Source organism: Anolis carolinensis, chromosome 5, assembly GCF_035594765.1.
Source record: "Anolis carolinensis isolate JA03-04 chromosome 5, rAnoCar3.1.pri, whole genome shotgun sequence".
Lineage (NCBI taxonomy): Eukaryota > Metazoa > Chordata > Lepidosauria > Squamata > Dactyloidae > Anolis > Anolis carolinensis.
In genome coordinates, this window is record NC_085845.1 from 75629884 (window position 1) to 75651573 (window position 21690).

Here is a 21690-nt window from a genome sequence, read left to right on the forward strand (position 1 = left end):
GGCCGTGGTGGAGGCTCCTTCCTTGGAGGCTTTTAAGCAGAGGCTGGATGGCCATCTGTTGGGGGTGCTTTGAATGCGATTTCCTGCTTCTTAGCAGGGGGTTGGACTAGATGGCCCATGTGGTCTCTTCCAACTCTACTATTCTATGATTCTATGATTCTTGTCACTTGAGAGACATGGAACTACACCCAGTTCCAAAACAAAACAGTGTCCCTACTCTGCACCTTGATTTGCAGAATGATGAATCTACCTCTTCATCTAAGAGAATAGCGGAGAAATAGTTAATTTCTTTTGAGGAGACTACGTTTAATTGTTAGAGAATTAGGACCTCATCAGAAGGGGGGATTCACCATCCTAGAGCTCTGCTGAGACAGAGTCAGACTGGAGCTAGCTGGAGCCCATCATATAACGTAGGTCAGGGCTCCGTCCTGGGTGACTACTCATATCCTCATTTAACAAGCCTGGGACAGGGCGGGATGAAGATAGTGGCAGTCGGGAAACGCCTTGGGGTGGTAAGGGGATGAACCTGGATGTTGCCCCACGGTTTTTTCCCTGATGTTCCCTAGTTTCTGGACCTCCATCTGATGAGATCCTTAGTGCCCCGTCCACAGTGGTTTTTGCACTATAAAACATAATTTATAAACAATAATTTTGCATCTGAGTAAAGTGTTGGAAGTGTTATCTGATACAGAGTGAAGCATTCCAGAAAAAATACAGAAAGAGCCCAAATGAAACATTGGTATTAAAATGTTTGGTTGGGAGCCATTTCAAATATACATGATTCCTCAAGTATTTAAAATTATTGGAACCTAAGCATCCCTCTATTGCTAACACCCATTTTTTCTGTCTTAATATCCTATGAAAAAGTGGATCATAGTTCCAAAATTGATTCCTCTCTGCGTAGGAGGCTGGAGATTGCATGTTCCGATTTTAATCAAAGTAATTTAGAGTTAACAGATAAGAAATGAAACAAATAGTGAAGGTTCACATGGAACAGAGCTGGAAATTGGCAGATTCAAGCTCAGATAGGCAAGAGGATATTGGAGCCGGGAGAGGAGGCATCATAAAAATGAAAAATAGTCATTATGTCTGGAGATAATCAGCAAGAGAGGAAGAAAATAGTACAGTGTGTGCTGTCCTTGGGGGGAAGGATATTATATAATGAAAACTTGGCTTCTTCTGATGCAAGCTGATGCTGCATGTCACTGTAGCAGGAAGCCATCTGTGTAAATAGGTCGCCTGTCTGCAGTGCCAGTTCCAATTAGATGGCCCTTTTCCTTTCTGATTTATGGTTCTGTCTCCCAGGTGAATGGCATCGACATCAGAAATGTGCCACACAGCTATGCCTTGTCAGTCCTGAAGCAGCCTTGCCAGGTTCTCCGCCTCACCGTCCTGCGAGAGCAGAGATACCGGTGCCGAAACAGCAGGCTTTCTCTTGACCTTCCCTGTAACAGGGATGACAGCTTTCATGTAGTTCTGAACAAAAGCAGCCCAGATGAGCAGCTGGGGATCAAGCTGGTCCGCAAGGCCAATGAAACCGGGGTCTTTGTCTTCAACCTGTTGGAAGGAGGCCTTGCTGCCCGGGATGGGCAGCTCCAAGAAAATGACAGAGTTTTGGCGATTAATGGGCATGATCTACGATATGGAGGTCCAGAAAGTGCAGCCCATCTGATACAGGTTTGTTGCCACTGCTTTTGAATCTATCTGATAAAAGACAGTGAGGTGCCTTTGAGGTTAAAACACTTTATGCACATGTTTACAAGTGAAAATGTACTCCACCTCTGCTGTTGCCAAATTAGCTGTGCTCCCTGATTTCATACTATTCTGCAAAAGTTGACATGATTTGTGACGGAATCCAAGCAATCACATGTGAAATGTATGCAGAGTATTGGAAAAGGTACTGTATTAGAATGGGAGCTAAATCCCATGGTATGTTAAACATGCTTTGTGTGGCTTGGGGCTGCTCTCTTTTCTAACTCACATAAAAAGGCTGAGATCATAGTGTCATTAACTATGACTTATCTGGAGCCCCTGAACACCCCCACCCTCCATGGCCATCTCCTTTGTTTTGGGAAGCAGGCCAAATTAGAGAAGCATCTGTCAATCTCTTATAGTCAGATGTTAAATGATTTAACACAGTGGTTCTCAACCTGTGGGTCTCAAGGTATTTTGGCCTACAACTCCCAGAAATCCCAGCCAGTTTACCAACTGTTAGGATTTCTGGGAGTTGAAGGCCAAAACATCTGGGGACACACAGGTTGAGTACCATTGAGTTAGAACATGAGAAATCGTCTTCTCTGTCCCCTTTCCCAGACTGGAATTCCCTCCCTAGGTTGGCTCCCTCTTTGTTATTTTCTCTTTGGTAAGTAAAGGTCTTGGGTTTTGGGAAACTCATTCCTTTATAAGAAAACACCAATTTTTGTGGTGTAGTATATTTATTATTTGCTTTAAAATCAGTGGGTTTAATCTTGTAGACAGGAGCTCCTGGTGGCACAATGGGTTAAACCCTCATCAGCTCCAGCTTCCCATACAGGGACATGAGAGAAGCCTCCCACAAGGATGGTAAAACATCAAACATCTGGGCATCACCTGGGCAATGTCCTTGCAGGTGGCCAGTTCTCTCATACCAGAAGCGACTTGCAGTTTCTCAAGTCGCTCCTGAAACACACACACAAAAATCTTGTAGATGGTTTAATAGTATTTTAATCGCAACTTTCTGCATGCTTTTGGCCACATGTGTTTGTAACTGTAATTCTGCACTGGTTAACATTAAAATCACATTTTTTCAAAACCAGAAGTGGAATTCTGGACACTTTTAGATTTCAAGGGGGTGGCAATTTTGGCAGTAACTTAAGCAGTCCCCAGAGGGTCCCAAGGCTTGTTGCAATTGCTTCGGTCTACCTTATCCATTAAACCTTTTATAGTAACATCGTTGAAATAGCCCTTCCAGACCAACCTTTTTCTGCACATTCCCTGCCTCCCACTATCGGTAAGGTTCCTCGTGAAGCATGGGATGCATCTTCTGTTAGAAAAGTTGTTCAGCATTCAGAATCTTCTCCCAGTGGACTCAGGATAATTGCCTATCACAGCTGGGTGCCCATCTAATAGACTGGCCAAAAAAAAGAGCATATGTGCATAAAATGTGCATATAATGCAGATAGGCATTTGAAAATAATTACTGTGTTTTAAAGAAAATGTAATACCTCTCACAATAGAGCAGAAGGTGGTTCTTGATCTTTACACAGAGCTTGCTTTGGAGAGCTCTGCAAAAAGAGGGCATTTGCTAATAGACAATTATCCTCTATTAGATGTTCAAGTAGTGGACTATTGGCAGTGAAATAGTACTTATGGCCATCCTATTACACTTAAGAAAAAAATCATGCTTCATTCATGCATGCACACAAACATATATGCTAAACTTGCATTTACATATTTGTATTGGGACCCAAGTCAAAATACAAAATTCATGTATATTTCTTGTACATTTCATGCACATAGACTGTGTAATTGTATACACAATCTTTTTTTAAATTGCACAAAAAACAAAGTTGTTGAACTTTGAGCGAACAGAAAGCAAAAGTGTCACTAGCTCATCTACACTTGTGGACAGTTTTGGATTTTTGAATAGGGATTTTAAAAAGTGCTACTGGTTGAAGAAACTAGATGAGTAATCAATCAATCAATCATCTGATGATGTGAACATATAATTTCAAATTATAATAAAATAGTGCTGTTACCAGTTAAGGAAACTAGGTAGTTAATCATTAAATCAACTAATTTTATCAGGATATAAATGAAAACTGAGTCAGTGCTGGACTAGGATTCAAGGAGACCAGGTTTAAATCCTCACCAAACCTTGAAAACCTCTTAGGTAGTCTATTGGGTACACTGCCTTCTACACTACCATATCATCCAATTTGAACTGCATTATACTGGTCTTTGTAGGCTCATATAATGCAGATTGAACCACATTGAACTGGATTATATGAAGCCCTTCCACACAGCCATATAACCCAGAATATCAAGGCAGATAATCCACAATACCTGCTTTGAACTGGGTTATCTGATTCCACACTACCATATAATCCAGTTCAATGTGGATTTTATACAGCTGTGTGGAAGGGGCCAGAGTCTATACTGCCATATAATAGAGTTCAATGCAGTTAATCTGCATTATGAAACTGGTTTATATGGCAGTGTTGATGGGCCATTAGAAAGAACACTCTCTCTCAGCCTCAGAGTGTACAAAGCAATACTGCCATTGAACAAATCATACCAAGAAAACCAAAATTTGTCCCCAGTTGGAAACAACTTGTAGAAAACAACTAATAACTGCAAATAAAAAGACATTTATTGTGAAGGGTGTTTCCTTTGAGTGTTTTCAGGCAATGCATGCACATATCCTGGGAAAATAGACAAAATAGTTTTCTTTCCCTTCTTACTCTGAAAAGACTCTCCAAGATCATTAGCTAATAAAAATTAATGGCTGAATATTAGTACCTGCACGGTTCAATCAGTAGACAACTTGACATTCCTACGGATTACTTGAGTTTAAATTTCTCCTCTTGCTATGGAGTTGCTGGCCCCACCCCAACTAAAACTAGCAATGACTACGACTAATTGAAAGCACATGAAGTTTCTGTTACTCATTTCTGCCTTATTTTTTTGATTTGAGGAATATTCAGTCATGACTAGCTTCCGCTAGATTGGGATCTCTTTCTCATGAGTAGCCTAGTTCTCCAGAAGGTTAATCATACGACTCTTATGATAGAGGTCAGAAATGTCACTGGGGTAGAACTGTTTGAATGATAATTTAAAAAATCACACTCCCAGGCTTGTTGTGAAGAAATGTGTATCTCTCCTCCCAAATGGCAAAAATGCTCATATTTGAAAATATGAGCGTGTTTCAGTCAATGGGGGAAATTGTGTAAATTAGTTAAACTTCGAAAAAGAAATGCATGAATTCTGCACATTTCGATACAGGGAGACAACCATCTTTCAACCTAATATAAAAAGAGGCCGTGTGGGTGGGATTTGGAGAAATACAATGAAAAGGAAAACGTTTTTCAAACATAAATACTGTTCTCTGGATTTGAGCCTTTTGTTTTACCTGAAAATCGGAGCCATGACCACTTATCTCATCTTTTTCTCATGTTGAACTGTGAGAATTCTCTGAACCCAAATGACACGAGATGAAGAAAAACACGAGATTTCAAATAAACACTTTATTTGAACTCCTGGGATTACTACTCCTGCCGCACCATTAATCACATTTACAACTTTCCTGTAAATAACCAGTTTGGAGATAAACCATAGGGAGGCAGATCAACCTTCAAATGACCTTATAATATGTTTTCTATAGCAGCAACTTGTGTGTTAACTAGTCTTAGTACCATTTGCTAGTTTCATATCACACCTATGGCTTGGACCTGAAACCTTTTCAGACTACTTTAATCTGTTTGTAGTTAAAAGATAATAAAACAACTAATGGTTTAAAATAAAGATGTTAATATTCCTGTATGATAGGTTGCCATTTAAAATGTAAGCAAATGGCATATTGTGGCTTTTTTATAGAAAATACAATATATACAACTTGTATATAATTGTGTTTATAGTATTATATGCTTCACTTATTTATAAAGTTGCCAGTTCAGGATCATCCAAAACCCTGAGGTTTATTAGTAGGCTTGGGCCCAAATCAGTTGAAACAAAAATGATTTGTAGCTTCCAGTGGGCCATTTTGTATAATCCCAAAAACAGAACGGGGAGGAGGGAGAATAAAAGCCCAGCAAAATGGATCAAGAGAACCAGATTTTATTGGTTAGTATTGGAGATGATAGAATTAGGTCTGCATTACAATATACCTGAGGCAGGGATCTGTGAGTCTTTTCTCCACCCTCTTCCCCGCAACAGCAGCAGTGTTGCAAATTGCATCAACAAATCAACAAAGCCTTGGAATTATGCAAGCTATTCCTCTACTTGCTGAGCTGGGGATTTGTAACACAATCCTTTCCTCTTGCCTAGATATGGCCCACCAAACCTTGAGAATTTGCACACTAGACTCCCATATGGAGATGGTCCATGAAAACTTGAAGCTCAGGGCCAGGCCTAGAAATATGGCAATATTGCTTATATATTGTGTGGATAAAATATGCAAACCATACTTTTATGTACCCCAAATTCACTAAGTATATACTTTTGTAAAGCATCACAAATATCAGTCATTGACAGAAGACAACTTTGTACGTTTTCCTCCATCCCTATATAGACAGAGATAGGAAGAAAGACGTCAAGAAGGGAGTCTCATCTGTTTCCAACCAGAGACAGTGGTATACTGCACTGTTGATAATCCCAAAGGTAGGATATAGATGAGGATCAGGCTCTATGGAAGGGCAGTGAATTGTCTGAATATCTCTATAGAATCAGATGGGGAACCTTCATGTGCTAGATTAGGTATTCACACTGAATGTTTTCCCTTCTCTTATGAAATTGTGAACTATGGGAAATCATTGGGACGTTCTGTGCAGTTCTGCAATGCAAGCCATGTTTACTCAGAAGTAAGGCCTAGTGTTTTCATTGGGGTTCAATTGAGGCAAAAATACATAGGCTTGAGCATGAAGTGCTTGCTTTCAACGATGAGTGTCCCTTGCAGATAACTGTGATATGTAACCCATTACCCCTCCTCTTAAGCAAAAACGTATGCTTAAGAAGCTACACTACATAAATGGTTTTGGACACAGTTGACATGTCTTTGGAGACTGTTTCTAGAAAGACAAATGTTAATATTTTACCGTATATCCCCATTTCACACAAAAATATATATAAAATGCAGCATCTTAATTTCAACTTCTGTGTTTTCCTAAGCAAGGCCTGCAATTTGTTGTTACATACGCAGCAATACGGATAGGGTGACCATATGAACAACAGATCAGGTTTCCTGCACCCTTTGATAATAGGGATCCTGAACCTTATAGAAATTTCCCCTTTTAGTCATTATTAAAAAGCACATCTATTCAATCCTCTTTTCTTTATGGTGGTCTTGTTATTTTTCATTCTTTCCACCACATGTTTTTAGCTCTGTTTTGTCCTGGCACCTTGAAGGACCTTTCTCAGAAATACTAGTCAAAAGTGCACCAATCATATGTCCTGAAAGGATTTTGAAAGGTTTATGGCTATTTATTTTTTAAATTGTTATTATTACTTAGCATTGGTATGTCAAACCTTAATATAGGGATCTCTCTTCCATATAACATCTATACCATAGAGGACAAATGCAGTCACATGTGGAGAGAGTCTATTTCCTCCAAAGCAGTTTTTGTAGACCTCATTGGTCCAGACTCCTTAGATCCCTTTTTGAACCAAACAAATAGATAAAAGTTTGATAGCCATTTTTGCCAAAACACCATTTTTCAAAACCAAAGGTGAACTTCCAGCCAATCAATTTGCGAAATTCTGATTATGAGAAAAATGGTTTTGTCACTGATGAACAGTCATGTATGTGTTTTATCTTTTTTCTCGCCATGCAGGGCAGCAGGAATCGTGTTCATTTCACAGTGTCTCGGCAAACCAGACCACAGGCTCCTGATATCTTGCAGGAGGCTGGATGGGATTACACTGGAAGCCATCCACCATTTCCTGGTCTAAGGAACAATCCTAACAAGGTGAGGCTTAGTACTCTTCCCTCCCCTCATTATGATTTCCTATGTGAAGGGAAAAGAAGGGGGGAAGTGGCCTGGTGCATTGACTAATGGGTTAATGTCGAATCTGGAGAGTATCACCAAAAGGAGCACCATTTAACTTTGCAATGTAAACACAGAAACTGTGGTCCCCTTTGTTTATATATACTGGGAAGTGCTGCTGTCTTGTGAATAGGTGATGGAAAGGAACACACAGGAAATGTGGTGGGGAGGCTGTTGAGGAGAGAAAACTATGGAATGAATGTGTGTTGAACCACTGTTATTCTATATTGCTGACCACACTTCACAGCAAAATGTAATGCACTTTAATAATTATTTTAAAAATAAGAAGCTTATCTGCACTTTCTCCATCTGGCAGAAACATGAGGCAAGGCTGTTGCTAGGACCATCTGGTACAAGATTAATAGGATATCATCCTGTCATGGGGTTAATAGTTATCAAGAGAGGGATGTGAAGCTTCAACAGGCTGGCCATTTCTTGCATCTTTGGGAATATCCAAAGGAGATGGTTGCTCTGATTTACTAAACCCATCAAAAGAAAACACAAGGGACTATAATTCTTCAACAGTGTTTCATACCCCTTGCTCTGACTATAAATTAGAGCATTGTTTGAAGGACAATAAAGTCAGGCCACAAGAGGCAACAGCGCCAACTCAAGATATTTTCCAGCCTGATGCAGAGTAGCAAATAGTGTCCTGCTTCTTCTAACCACCTGTGTGTATGTTTGTATGTATGTGCTTTTAAGTCACTAATCAACGGTGACTCCATGAATTTCATAGGTTTTCTAGGCAAGGAATATTCATAGGTGGTCTTGCCACAGAACCTGGCATTCATTGGTGGTCTCCCATCCAAATACTAACCAGAGCTGACCTTGCTTCCAAGATTCCAAGATCAGAAGACATCTCGTGTCTTTAGGGTATTTAGTAGGGTTTTGCATGGATTTCGTTTCCCCTGTTTCATTTGATACCTTCGGTGCTTCGGGAGTTCGTAACAGGAAGGAAAACCCGCTGAACATGAAAGCAAGTGGGAGGCGATCTTGGTTCCTCCTCCCCTATTCAGCATCACAATTGAATATTTTTTGATTTTCCTTTATTTTTCTGATTCTTTTTATTTAGTGGGACCGATTGAGAGTTCGAGACCTGAGAGACCATGGGTGGGGTGCATGTGCAAGCATTTGGGGACTTACCTTCTTTTTCTCCTTCCCTTCCTCTCCTTCAGAAAATACTTCTAAAAGATAATAATTATTTTTAAGGTAGTCCAGCGAGAATAGCTCTACTGAGCTACAGATCATAGCTTTTCCTTCCCTGAGCCTCCTTAAAATGCCTCTTGGAAAGCTGCTTGGTATCCTGGTGCTGTTGAGAAAGAAAGCATGTGGGCCTGCCTCTCCTGCAGCTGAGCATCTTTCCTCTAGAGTAAAAAAAACAGCTTTAAGAACATGAAAACTACTTAAAATGTGCACGTGCCTGCAACTGAGGGCTTAGAGTAGGAACAAGTAAGAAGCCTCTTTAAAGTGCACCCCTGCCTGCAGCTGAGCACTTCTCCTCTAGAGTAGAAACAGCTAAGAAGTAGAGGTGTGTGTGAACTTCATTCTTAACGTTTCTTCCATGTCTTTTGTGTCTTTTGTTTATTTGGAAGCACGAACCAGAAAGCCCCACACACACACGAAACTCAGCTCGACACAAAAGCCTGCCTTCGTGTGGAGCCGAAATTTCATGCATGCAGGCTTCTTCTCTTTCTCCTCCTCCTTCCCTCCCTACCTTGCACCCACAATGCCCTACATCCACTCATGGGAGTCACGGCCAGGCAGCCCCACATCCAGACCTCTGCATCAGGGTGGAAGGAGCCACCTCCCCTCCCTCCTTTCCAGGTGTGTGCGTGGGCGGGGGGGGGAGTGTGTGACTGTGCTGGCATTCAGCTGCAGGCAGGCACTGAGAGGTGAGTGTAGGTTTTCCAGGCCTGCCTGCGCCTAGCCACACACACACTTTCTTTCCAGGGAGAGTTTGTGTGTGGTGTGCAGAGTCACACATGCCCCGCCACCCACCACATACTCCGAGTTGAAAGGAGGGGGGGGGCAGTGATTACTTACTGCTTGCTTGCTGAGGTCTGGATGTGGGGCTGCCTGGCCATGACTTCTGAGAATTAATTGGGGCATTGCGCATGTGAGGAAGGAAGGGAAGAGGAGAAAGAAGAGAAGATGCACAGTGCCTGCCAAGCAGCCGAATGACTCAAGACGGGGAGCCAGTGGTGGGAAGCCTTCCCCCTCCCAATGGGCCGATTTTCAGGGCCCCAAAACCAAACAATTGAAAACAACCCTCCCAATTTCGGGAGGCTTTCCGAAAACAGATCGAAACAAGACAAGCTTTTACCCAAGTGCACACCACTACTAAGAAGCCTTCTTAAAACGCACGCCTGTCTGCAGCTGAGCACTTCTCCTCTAGAGTAGAAACAGGTAAGAAGCCTCCTTAAAGCATGTTGGTATCCTAAACAAGAGTGAAGATCCTTTGATTCCCCCACATCTGGGTCTGCATCGCCCATCAACTCCACTCACTAATCATAGACCTAAGGCGCTTTGAGAGTTGTAGTCCATGGAAGATAACAAGTCACTCACTCCTCCCTTAAACAGTGTTCATTTGAAGTGAGTTCAGAAGAGCTGTTAGCTTTTTTTTAAAACTCACTTTGACAATTTGCAAAGGAGGCAGACTAATATCTAGAATTATGTACATGTCTCCTAGTACATCATATTCTGTGTTGATGCTTCTTTGCATCAAAGGCCAGGCTGGCCTAACCACATTTCTAGATTAACTGATACTGAAGTAAATTAATCAGTGTAAATCTCACACCATTTATTTTCTGTTTATCTAAGGAAAGCTAGTGTAGATTTCCTCTGATATAAGGAGAGGGTGCCCTATTTGCCTGCAGCTGGAACTACTCAAGGACATCACTACACATATGAACAAAGATTTTTTTCACGGTCATACAAAGTATCTCAGTCCTGGCTTGTACCCATAATATTCCTAGTTGTTTTCTGCCTGACATTAAAATTTCAGCCTCCATATGCAATAGCACAAATCTAATCCTCAGGCAAGATATAATTTGTATCTGATTTCATTAAGTTTGGGAGTTTTTGGTTTTCTAATTCAAAATGTCGGGAACTCCCAGAATTGTATCTAATTAATGTCGTGTCGTTATAGGAGAAAGAACGAAAACCCCCGGCTGCACATGGAAATCTCACCACCTCCAAACTATGGCCAAATTTAAAAATTCATTTCTAGGATAATTTGATTTAAATGTCCCCATCCCCTCTCTTTCTTTTTTCTTCGAGAGCCAACTCTCTTTCTAGACATTTCTAGGACACAGATGTAAATGTGGGGTCGGGATTGCTTTCAAGTTTCTAATATCCAGTGCCAAGAATAAGCCGTAGCCTTCAACATCATTTGTTGTTATAAAATGGTTCAGCCGTCCCTTTTGGCGAAGAAAACCCATGACATCCTGCCTCCATGTGGAAAGAGGCTGGCTCTGAAGCCAGTGCCAATTATAAACAGTGAGTTGTCCAGCTCTAAGAGTTGGGGAAAGTTGCAAGGCACCCGAACAGAGACAACCTCAGACCTTACTAATAGTATTTTGAAGAGTATCTTAGGAGGACAATGCACTTCTGCAATGTGTGTGGAACTAGAAAATATAAAATCTTAGTGCTTATATTTTAGTAAAAGATCCTTAATAATCATTTGCCTGTGTTTATGCTTCCCAAATTACTTCCATGAGTGCTTTTTTTGAAATAAAAACTGTTTCCAAATATCAGATGCAAGTCTTCCTTCTACTATTTAAACTGTTGCCATTTTCTTAATCCATAACAGCAGAGCACTCTAAATTTGGATCTCGCTCATTTATTTATTGAGATTTAACCGTTTTCTTTTAACTAGGGACCACTAGGATCCCTAGTCTGAATGTAAGGGAGAACAGTTTCTCGAATTGTGTGTCATAAATCTGAAGCGAGTCAGTTTCTCTCTTTAGCTCTTTTAAGAATGTCTTATGTCAGGGCTCCACCTGAAACAAAGGCTGCCTCAGGATTCAGTTTAAGCAAAACTAGTGAGATCAGAGCAAGAGTGAGCAGGGGCAAGAATTGATAGATTTGGTCTACAATGCCAGAGGAAGGCATATGTCCCTTGTGTTGTTGAAGGCTTTTATGACTGGAATCACTGAGTTGCTGTGAGTTTTCCGGGCTGTATGGCCATGTTCCAGAAGCATTCTGTCCTGACGTTTTGTCCCCATCTATGCCAACCATAGTGGCACAGTGTGTTAAAGCGCTGAGCTAATGAACTTGCGAACCAAAAGGTCCCAGGTTCAGATCCCGGGAGCAGAATGAGCGCCCGCTGTTAGCCCCAGCTCCTGCCAACCTAGCAGTTTGAAAATATGCAAATGTGAGTAGATCGATAAGTACCGATCCGGAGGAAAGGTAACGGTGCTCCAGGCAGTCATGCCGGCCACATGACCTTGGAGGTGTCTATGGACAACGTCGGCTCTTCGGCTTAGAAATGGAGATGAGCACCAACCCTCAGAGTCGGTCACAACTGGACTTAACGTCAGGGGAAAACCTTTGCCTATGCCAACCATAGATGTGGGTGAAATGTCAGGAGGTAATGCTTCTGGAACATGGCCATACAGCCCGGAAAACACACAACAACCTATATGTCCCTTCTTCTCCACCAAGACACAGGGAGCAGTCCTATGTTACGGTTGTTTTGGATGAATTGTATTCTGTCATATAACCAGAATTCTGGTAATGTTGGGGAAAGGGAATATTGTAGGGTATATAGTGAGATTCAGGATACAGATTAATAAATTGATCAGAAACTAAGCATTTTAAGAGGGGGAGGTTTGAGAATGTTTCATGCCAATTAATTAATTTTAATTATGGAGAGGTTGGACAATTGACAGGGATTAAAATTTGATGGGTGACTGCCATTTAGAAGGTATTTCAGAGTTTTTCTCCTTATGGACTTTGTTATATTATGGTACATTTCTCTTTTGACCTCATCAGATGAGCTACTTTGCCCATCATATGCCACTTGCTCTCCCCTTTCAAGAAGGAGTCCATTACACGACACGTGTACTTCCAGCCCATTTTTGGCCCAGTTTCAATGGCATCAGTCAGTAGACAAATAGAAGATCTAAATCCACTCTAACCCTGAGCTATCCACCTTCAAGTTAGTTCAAAAACTGGAACTTCATTCAAGGAACTGAGCCACCATAACTGTATTGCCTAACTTACACATCTGTTGATGCAATTTCCTGCCATTTTGGAGACTGAAAGCTCTTAACACAACATTTGAAACTGAAAAAAGTCTTGTTAATTGTGTATGTAAATACATTATCTTCCAGTCTTCAAAGGCTAAGCCATTTGCCATTATTATTGAAGGACATAGAACTCTGTAGCTGAAAGAATGATTTCAGCCTTCAGGTAATTAAAATGGTCATGCAGCTGCAGCCATTGCCTGTAAGCCAACTATCAGGGCACTGAGTTAATCTGCTGTAAATATTTGTTTTACAGTAAATGTTAATAGGGGGACAAACTGTTATGTTTTTCCTTCTCTGTAGAGCCCACAAAGGTAATGTTGTAATCATAGAGAGGAAGTACTTTTAAAAAGAAAATTACACACTGAAGTACTGTCGTTGATGAAAATTGACACTGAACTGTTTGATTTGGTTATCTCTCATAAAGCCACGTAAGCACAGGGTGGTGTTTATTAAAGCAAGGCTTTGGTTTCCTTTTATTCTTGGTCTCCCCTCACTTTCTCTTTTGTCCTTTATTCTACCAACTAGCTTGGCTACCCAATGATGCCCAGGTTATTTGAAAAGGCATTGTTTTTGGATGTTAGGTAATATCCTAGGTCATATGCTATTTCTTAGAAAAAAAACTCAGTCTTTCCTGTTGTTTTTACTGAATGCTCCCATTAGAAAATGCATAAGGATGTGTTTTAACTACAATTCCTAAAAATCTTGGGTCAATCCCCCCAAACATCCCCAGTATTCACAGTTGGCCATATGTATGCCAAATTTGGTCTAGATCTGTATTCTGCTGAGTTTAGTGTTCTCCGAATACGGGTGAACTATAACTCTCTGATACCAAGGTCAGTCACCGCAAGTTGGAAGCGTTGGGTCTGTGTGCCAAGTTTGGTCCAGATCCGTCATTGGTGGGGTTCTGAGAGCTCACAGAATACAGGTAAGCTATAATTCCCAAAGAATCACCTCCAAAGTCCACCAGTATTCTGGGTTAGCCATGTTGAATTTGTATGCCAAGTTTGGTCCAGATCTGTCATCAGATGGATTCAGTGTTCTCTGAATACAGGTGAACTATAACCCCTGGATGTCAAGGTCAATCACGCTCAAACCCCGCCAGTATGCATATTGAGTCTCTGTGCCAAGTGAGTTCCAGGTCCATCACTGGTGGGGTTCAGAGTGCTCTTAGATTGCAGGTGAACTCTGCATCCCAGTCCCTACAACTCCCATAAATCATGGTGAATTCTCCCCAAACTGCTCCAGTATGTTCAGTTGCTGATCAATTCCTGTTTGCTGTATGCCATAGGAAAGGGTAGGAAGGGTTAAGGGAGAGGCAATGGGTGGGGTCATGTAATTGGAGAGAGCAAGGAACACTGGGATGTGCTTGCTGTAACTTGCAATGTCCTGGGAGGGAGTGACTTGATGGCTCCTCTGCACTGGGAACTATAGCCTGTTTGTGGAGGCCAGAGGCTGTATGTGTGAGCGGACACCCGTGCCACATACAGATTTTCACTTTTATTATATGTATAGATGCTCTTGTGTTTCAAAAAATCTAAATAACGAGAAATATTTTGAGAGAAAGGTATGATTAGGGTTTTGATTGTGACCTAGGTAAAGGTAAAGGTTTTCCCCTGACATTAAGTCCAGTCATGTCCAACTCTGGGGGTTGGTTCTCATCTCCATTTCTAAGCCGAAGAGCCGGCATTTCCCACAGACACCTCCAAGATCATGTGGCCGGCATGACTGCATGGAGCACAGTTACCTTCCTGCCGGAGTGTACCTATTGATCTATTCTCATTTGCATGTTTTCAAACTGCTAGGTTGACAGAAGCTGGAAGTAACAGCGGGAGCTCACCCTGCTCCCTGGATTCGAACTGCCAACCTTTCACTCAGCAAGTTCAGTAGCTTGGCAGTTTAGTCTGCTGCACCATCGGGGGGTCCTGTGACCTAGGGGGGATTGCAATCCATTTCTGTCCATCGCCTCTAAATCTTGATGAAGTTGACATAATTTTCTTCATAGAATGTATAATAAACACAGTCTCCATGAACTGAAACATTATTGAAGTATGAGACAGAGGAAGCATATCATTTTCATACTTACTAACAAAGTCAAAAACTGCCTTGACTGATGCACTAGACATTTCCTCTCAAAAACAAATAGTTGCCAGTGAGGAAAAAATGCTCACAAAAATGGAAATAAGAGTCTCTTTTTCTTTCTTTCCTTTTCACAATAAGGTTGCCTTAGAAAAACTGAGGAAGGAAGGCAGGGCTATTTCTTGTAAAGAGAGATTTACTGAAGATGACAGACAACCAAGTATTCTGCGAGGGAAACAGAATTTTTCCAGAAACAAGTTTCTCTTTTCATAGATGGAGGAAGATTTATATGTTGTTGTGTGCTCTCAATCTTTTTCTAACTTATGGACTTACCTGTCATGGGGTTTTCTGAAGGTGAGGGAGTATGACATGCTCAAGGTCACCCAGTGGGCTCTATGGTCATGTGAGGAATCAAATCCTTGTCTCTAGAGACCTAGTCCATGTTAACTAGTGGGATGATGGTCACACTGGAAGTCAAGGCTCTTCTGGACTCTTGGACCAGATCTTAAACACGCTTCTGGAATGAGCTTTGTGTATTCCAAGTAAACTGATACTTAGCCCTAATCTTTTTTTTATACTTATTTTAAACCACTTCATTGGATGTGTTGCAATTTTCCCAGATTCATTTAGTGTTTACATCTTATTTTTGGCAATTTAATATTAATTGTTTATTTTACTTAAGTAATATTTGTCTTTACTGTTCTAATGTAGCACAAATACTATGTAAAATCATACTACGTATTTTTGACATTGATATTGAAATCTGAAATATACACAGAAAGTTGATCAAACCACTTTACCATACTGGCTCTTAAAAAAAACTAACCTTTTAAAAATCAGTCATGAATTTTTACTTCTACTTGGAAAGGAACTACATACCAGAATTACCGTAATTAAAAAAAGCCATGAATGAATGATGGAAAAATATGGGAAAATATCTGTCACTGAACTGTCAAATGTTTGTTAGTGCACTAAACTTGTTTCTACTCTTTTCCCTTCTCAGGCTGCCCTCCATGCCATCACCAGTCATGAAAAGGTGGTGGTTGTCCGAAAAGACCATACGGAGTCCCTGGGTATGACTGTGGCAGGTGGTGCCTCCTCCCACCAGGAATGGGATTTACCCATCTATGTGATGAGTGTTGAACCTGGTGGAGTCATCAGCCGGGATGGCAGAATCAAAACAGGTGACAACACTACTGGAGTTCAGGGCATATTCCCAATTGCAAAGCAAAAGCAATGAGTGATTTCAAGAAATGTTTAAATATTTCCTGGGAAAGCAGAAATATTGTGTGGGACAGAGGTCTTTTGAACCTCTTGTCATATCCAACCAAAAAATCTGGAAGGCCATAGGTCTCTCTGTCATGGTTTTGAATTTATTGATGAGAAGATAAGTTGGATTCAACGTGAACAAAAAGGCTCTACTAGGGTCGCTCTGCCAGTCCGTATGTGCCATTTTATTGCATTCCACCAACTTCTTCAGCCCTCTTTTCAGCATTGTTTGAAAGTGTGAAGACAGAAAAGTATGGTATGCTGACTTTCTATAACTGAAGTCCTAAACTTAAATCCTGCCCAAACTGTCGGATTTCCATAAGAGGAGATGGTTTATTTATTTCTAATCATACTCCACCATTGATCCTAAGGGCTGTCCATCAAATGTTGGGATTATACAGACTTTCGGATGCTATTGGCATCTCCTCTCAGTTCTAGTCAGCATACCCAATAGTGAGAGATCGTGTGAATTGTAATCCCATTGACACTGGAAGGGTCACATATTTTCCAACCCTGTAGACTGTTCTCAACATGTGTCACTATTGAAGTAAGTTAAGTGGATAGGTTGAAAGTCTCTCAGTGAGATTCATAGTTGAGTGAGAATTTGAACCCAGAATTACTCAGAATTCATTTGTCATGAGTAAACAATATGTGGTCCTCTAAATGCCATTGGACTGTAGTTCCCTTCAGATCTAGCCAGCAGTGGTCTGATGGAAGCTCTGGTCCAATGGCATGTGAAGGGTCACACACTGACCACCACTGCTTCAGCCACTATTGCATGTTCCCATCAACATTTGCAAATTGAATTTTTGCTGAGTCCCAAGATAGATGACAAGGAATGTGCACAGTATACTTTGAGCTGACAGACACCACTTTCTGGGTGCTGAGCACCTCTTTGCTTCCTCCTATCGGTCCTGTATTTTAGCAGAGCTTGGCCGATGTATTCTGGGAGCCATAATTTAAAAATAAATAAACCCAAAGTATGAAATACAGTATAACTCATAGAAAACCGTGTTGAAGCTGGAAATGTCATGAGCTATATCTGTTGGGGGGGGGGGCAGAGAGAGTCTGAGTGATCAGTGCTCAGAGAAACCCAATGGGCTTCAATCCAAATTTTATAAAATACCACTAAACCTTGAAATTAGAATTATTTATAAAATTAATGTGTGACATCTCCAGATATTTGGAAGCATCATGGATTTGTGTTTTGAAAAAGACCTTGGAGTCCTCATGGACAACAAGTTACACATGAGCCCACAATGTGATGTGGCGGTGAAAAAAGCTAATGCGATTTTGGCTTGCATAAATAGGGGTATAGCATCTAGATCCAGGGAAGTCATGCTCCCCCTCTATTCTGCCTTGGTCAGGCCACACCTGGAATACTGTATTCAATTCTGGGCACCACAGTTGAAGGGAGATGTTGACAAGCTGGAAAACGTCCAGAGGAGGGCAACTAAAATGATCAAGGGTCTGGAGAACAAGCCCTATGAGGAGGGGCTTAAAGAGCTGGGTATGTTTAGCTTGCAGAAGAGAAGGCTGAGAGGAGACATGATAGCCATGTATAAATATGTGAGGGGAAGTCATAGGGAGGAGGGAGCAAGCTTATTTTCTGCTGCCCTGCAGACTAGGACACGGAACAATGGCTTCAAACTACAGGAAAGGAGATTCCACCTGAACATCAGGAAGAACTTCCTCACTGTGAGAGCTGTTCGGCAGTGGAACTCTCTCCCCCGGACTGTGGTGGAGGCTCCTTCCTTGGAGGCTTTTAAGCAGAGGCTGGATGGCCATCTGTCGGTGCTTTGAATGAGATTTTCATGCTTTTTACAGGGGGTTAGACTGGATGGCCCGTGATGTCTCTTCCAACTCTAAGATTCCATGATTCTATGATTCTAGATCTTAAACAAACTAAACAGCTGCTCTGAGTCCCCTCTGGGATGACAAGGGCAGCATATATAAATACAGTAAATAAATAAATATTGAAATGCACACATTATACTTTGGACCTTATCACATGAAGTGAGGGATTTGCCACGCATCGTGGTGAATCCGCGACGTCCAGGTAGGGGGCATGGAGAGTGCATCACTCCAAGCCCTGCATCACAAGACTTACCGCTGGCCCCAACCCATGAGGAGAAGCATTCACCACCTGGATTTCTCCATTGTAGCAAAGACAACATGGGAAGCCTCCTGTGTTGCCACCATGGTAGCATACATGACTTTCTCGCCCCTTTCACCATGAAGCCCGGCCAGAATTAGATGTGCATCGTGTAATGGGCTCCATAGCAAAGGGCCAAGGAAGCCACATACGGCAGACAAATCAGCCCATATGATGAGGTTGTTTAGCCCCGCACAGATATACCACCTCATCACACAGAGACTTGTAAGTGTCCTATCACACTGTTAGGATGCTTCGTCCATGGAGCCCACCAGACGTCATCACACAATGTAAGGCTACTTCTGGTGGGGCTCCATAGAGGAAGCATCCTGGCAGCATGCTAGGATGCTTCCCTGAGAACGGAGGGAAGCTGGGCCTCATGCTTTCCTCATTTGATGAGGAAAGTGGTGCAGCAGGCAATGCAAGGCAATGGTTCCCCCCCCCCCCCCGCTGCCCACTGGATTTGCCGTGCTGCGTGGCAAATACCCCGACTACTGCCCGGCTTATTGACCTCAATGTGCTGCAGGCCTTATTCAAATTTTATGTTTAAATATGCTAATCTGGTTCACAGGCAATGCCAAACTGATCACTTTAAGGAATTCTGATCTGAAATCATAACCTCAATTGAGGAGATACTCATAGAATTGTTGTATGGCATATTATTGCATAAAACATTGTAAACCTATTCAGATAGAGTTAATATGCAAATATATTATGTTAATTGTTAGAAAGATTTTCCAGAATCCTGCTCTGACTCATCTCCTGAAGTTACTAACATAGATGTGCGATGTCTCACTTGACTCAGAAAGAGCAGACAGTGGCCAAATGTGCCTTAGAGGAAATTGATTTTTCTTGAAATTACTGGAATATGTATTATGAAAATGCTCCATCATGGCACCAGGAATGTTCTGCATGCATACAAAAGCATTGAGTCTGCCTGGAATCATTTGAATAATTGACCCTCATTGATCTCCTCATACTCCCATCCTTCTAGAGAAGGGCCAAACCCTTCACAGTATTTTTCTCAAAGGAAATTCCTTTCCATGATACATGAAAAAGGGGAGAGAGGAACAGCTGGAAAAATTGAGCCAGCATAGTGTAATAATTAGAATCTGGGATGACCTAGGTTCATTCTCCAGCAAGGTGTGTAAACTACTACCTCATTGTAAATAAATAAATGTAGCAGTCACTTTGAGTCTTCCTGGGGAGAGAAAAAGTGGGTATAAACAAACAATAATAAACACAATAATAATAATAATAATAATAATAATAATAATAATAATAATAATAGTTTTCTGTTCTTAACATTGCTTTTTGAAAAGAAACTTCTGCCTGCACATTGAAATCATTTTCCAAACCCAAATCTGGTAGTATTCTTTGTTCAAATACCAGTTCTGTGGTCATCGAAATTTGATGTCTATATTGAAGCCACTATCTAAAACAGTTGAAATTGGGGAGAAATTAACTTTGGAATTGCTCCAGATTCCACAAGGAAGCTGTTTCCAATGTGGTTCCTTATTCCAGTGTACTGTCTATTTCCAAATATGGTTTTAGTTCTCCAGAAATATTAGCATTCTTCTCAAAAGAAGTACATATTGTTCTCAAAATGAATTGGTATAAACTGGATGTTTTGTTTTTGTTTGTTTTTTTGAAATACGAGATAGCCTTTTGTTCATAAAATCTGGGCTATTAAAATGCAATATTCCTCTCAATTTTTCAATTTCCACAGGGACTGGATAAATGTTCTCCCATTTTTATATTCATCCTTATGCAGTTTAAATCTTGGATTAACTGCTTGGTATATTTTATAATAACGAAACATTTGAACCACAACGATGTCCTCTAAAATTGTGATAATCTTGTCAAAAATTGGCCAAAAGTGTCTTGTCATCCTGAATTCAGTGGGGGAAAGTGTGGCTATGAGCCCTTCCAGACAGGCCCTGTATCTGATCCCAGGTTTTCTGCTTTAAACTGGATTATATAAGTCCACACTGCCAGATAATCTGGGATAAACAGAAAATCTGGGATGACATCCTGGGATATAGGGCCTGTCTGAAGGGCCCTGTGATGCAGCTCTGGAAAGCATATGGCTTTTCTAAAAGCCCTCTGAACTATTTTTCTTTGGGTCTGCAGCTGTAAATCTTACTGAACAAATGGTGTTCACAAGAACTGTAAATAGGGTTATGCCTAATCTTGTGGGACTGCAGCACCCATTATCCATCACCATTATTTAGCTTAATCGCTTTTTTTTCATTTTGAAGATTTTTTTTCTAGAACTCAGACAATAAACCCCCCAGAAACTAGCAATCATTTAGCCTCAAAAATTAACTTTTCTAAACTCTAGAAGATCAAGGTGCATAGAAATCATTGAAGTATTTAAAATTCACAGCTTTGAACTGATAACAAACAAAACGAATGAGAGTCAATAATTCCTATTGTTCATAAATGATTAATTGCTCAAATATACACAAAACCACGTCTCCTTTTAATTATTTATACAAGTGCTATATCTTTTGTAAATTAGTTTCCAATGAAAAAATAAGTTGTATAATTTTAAGTCTATTAATAATTTCACCCACTGTACATGTCTGAATAAGAACTGACATGGTTTAGTGGTTGGAGGGTGGATTAGGACTCAGGGAGACCCGATTTCGAACCCCTGCTTGGACCTGGAAACCCGTTGAGTCGCATTGGGCAAGTCTCACTCTCAGCTTGAGAAGAAGGCAGAGTCAACCACCTCCCGGCCCCACAGACCAAATATGCCAAGAGAACTTTGTAGTAGATTCACCTAGAGTTGCCATAATAATGATGATGATGATACTTTATTTGTAGCCTACCTTTTCTCCCCTTGGGGACTGAGGTCACAAGTAACTTAAAGGCACACCACAAAACATATCTGAAAAATATTTGAAAGTATTCCTTTCTATTGAATCTCATTGGCTTAGTCATATTTTTCCTTACGGTGTTTACACAAGTGCATTATGAAACACAAACCCATACACACACATGCACAGCTTTGTTTGTTGTCCTTCTAAAGAAACTAATTTTCTGCCCCTAGTTTGGGCAGCAAGTACAACTACTTTCCTGCCAAACTGTTGTTTTCCATTTTTATGGCTAGTACGGGTGGGTGGAGGCTGAAAGTAAATCACATACCAAAAATTAAGTGTTGCTGGCTGAGATGGAATTTGAATTCGCATCC

General features: G+C 41.0%; 1 protein-coding gene across 4 annotated transcripts in view; it reads left to right on the forward strand.

The window, feature by feature from the left end:
* The window catches only part of lnx1 (ligand of numb-protein X 1), a 137527-nt gene that overhangs the window by 91592 nt on the left and 24245 nt on the right, over window positions 1–21690 (forward strand). For all 4 annotated transcript variants that reach the window (XM_008111662.3, XM_003221558.4, XM_003221559.4 and 1 more), the window contains 3 exons: window positions 1306–1677; window positions 7527–7661; window positions 16071–16251. In XM_008111662.3, coding sequence (XP_008109869.2) covers window positions 1306–1677; window positions 7527–7661; window positions 16071–16251 — 688 coding nt within the window. The remainder of the gene's footprint in view (window positions 1–1305; window positions 1678–7526; window positions 7662–16070; window positions 16252–21690) is intronic.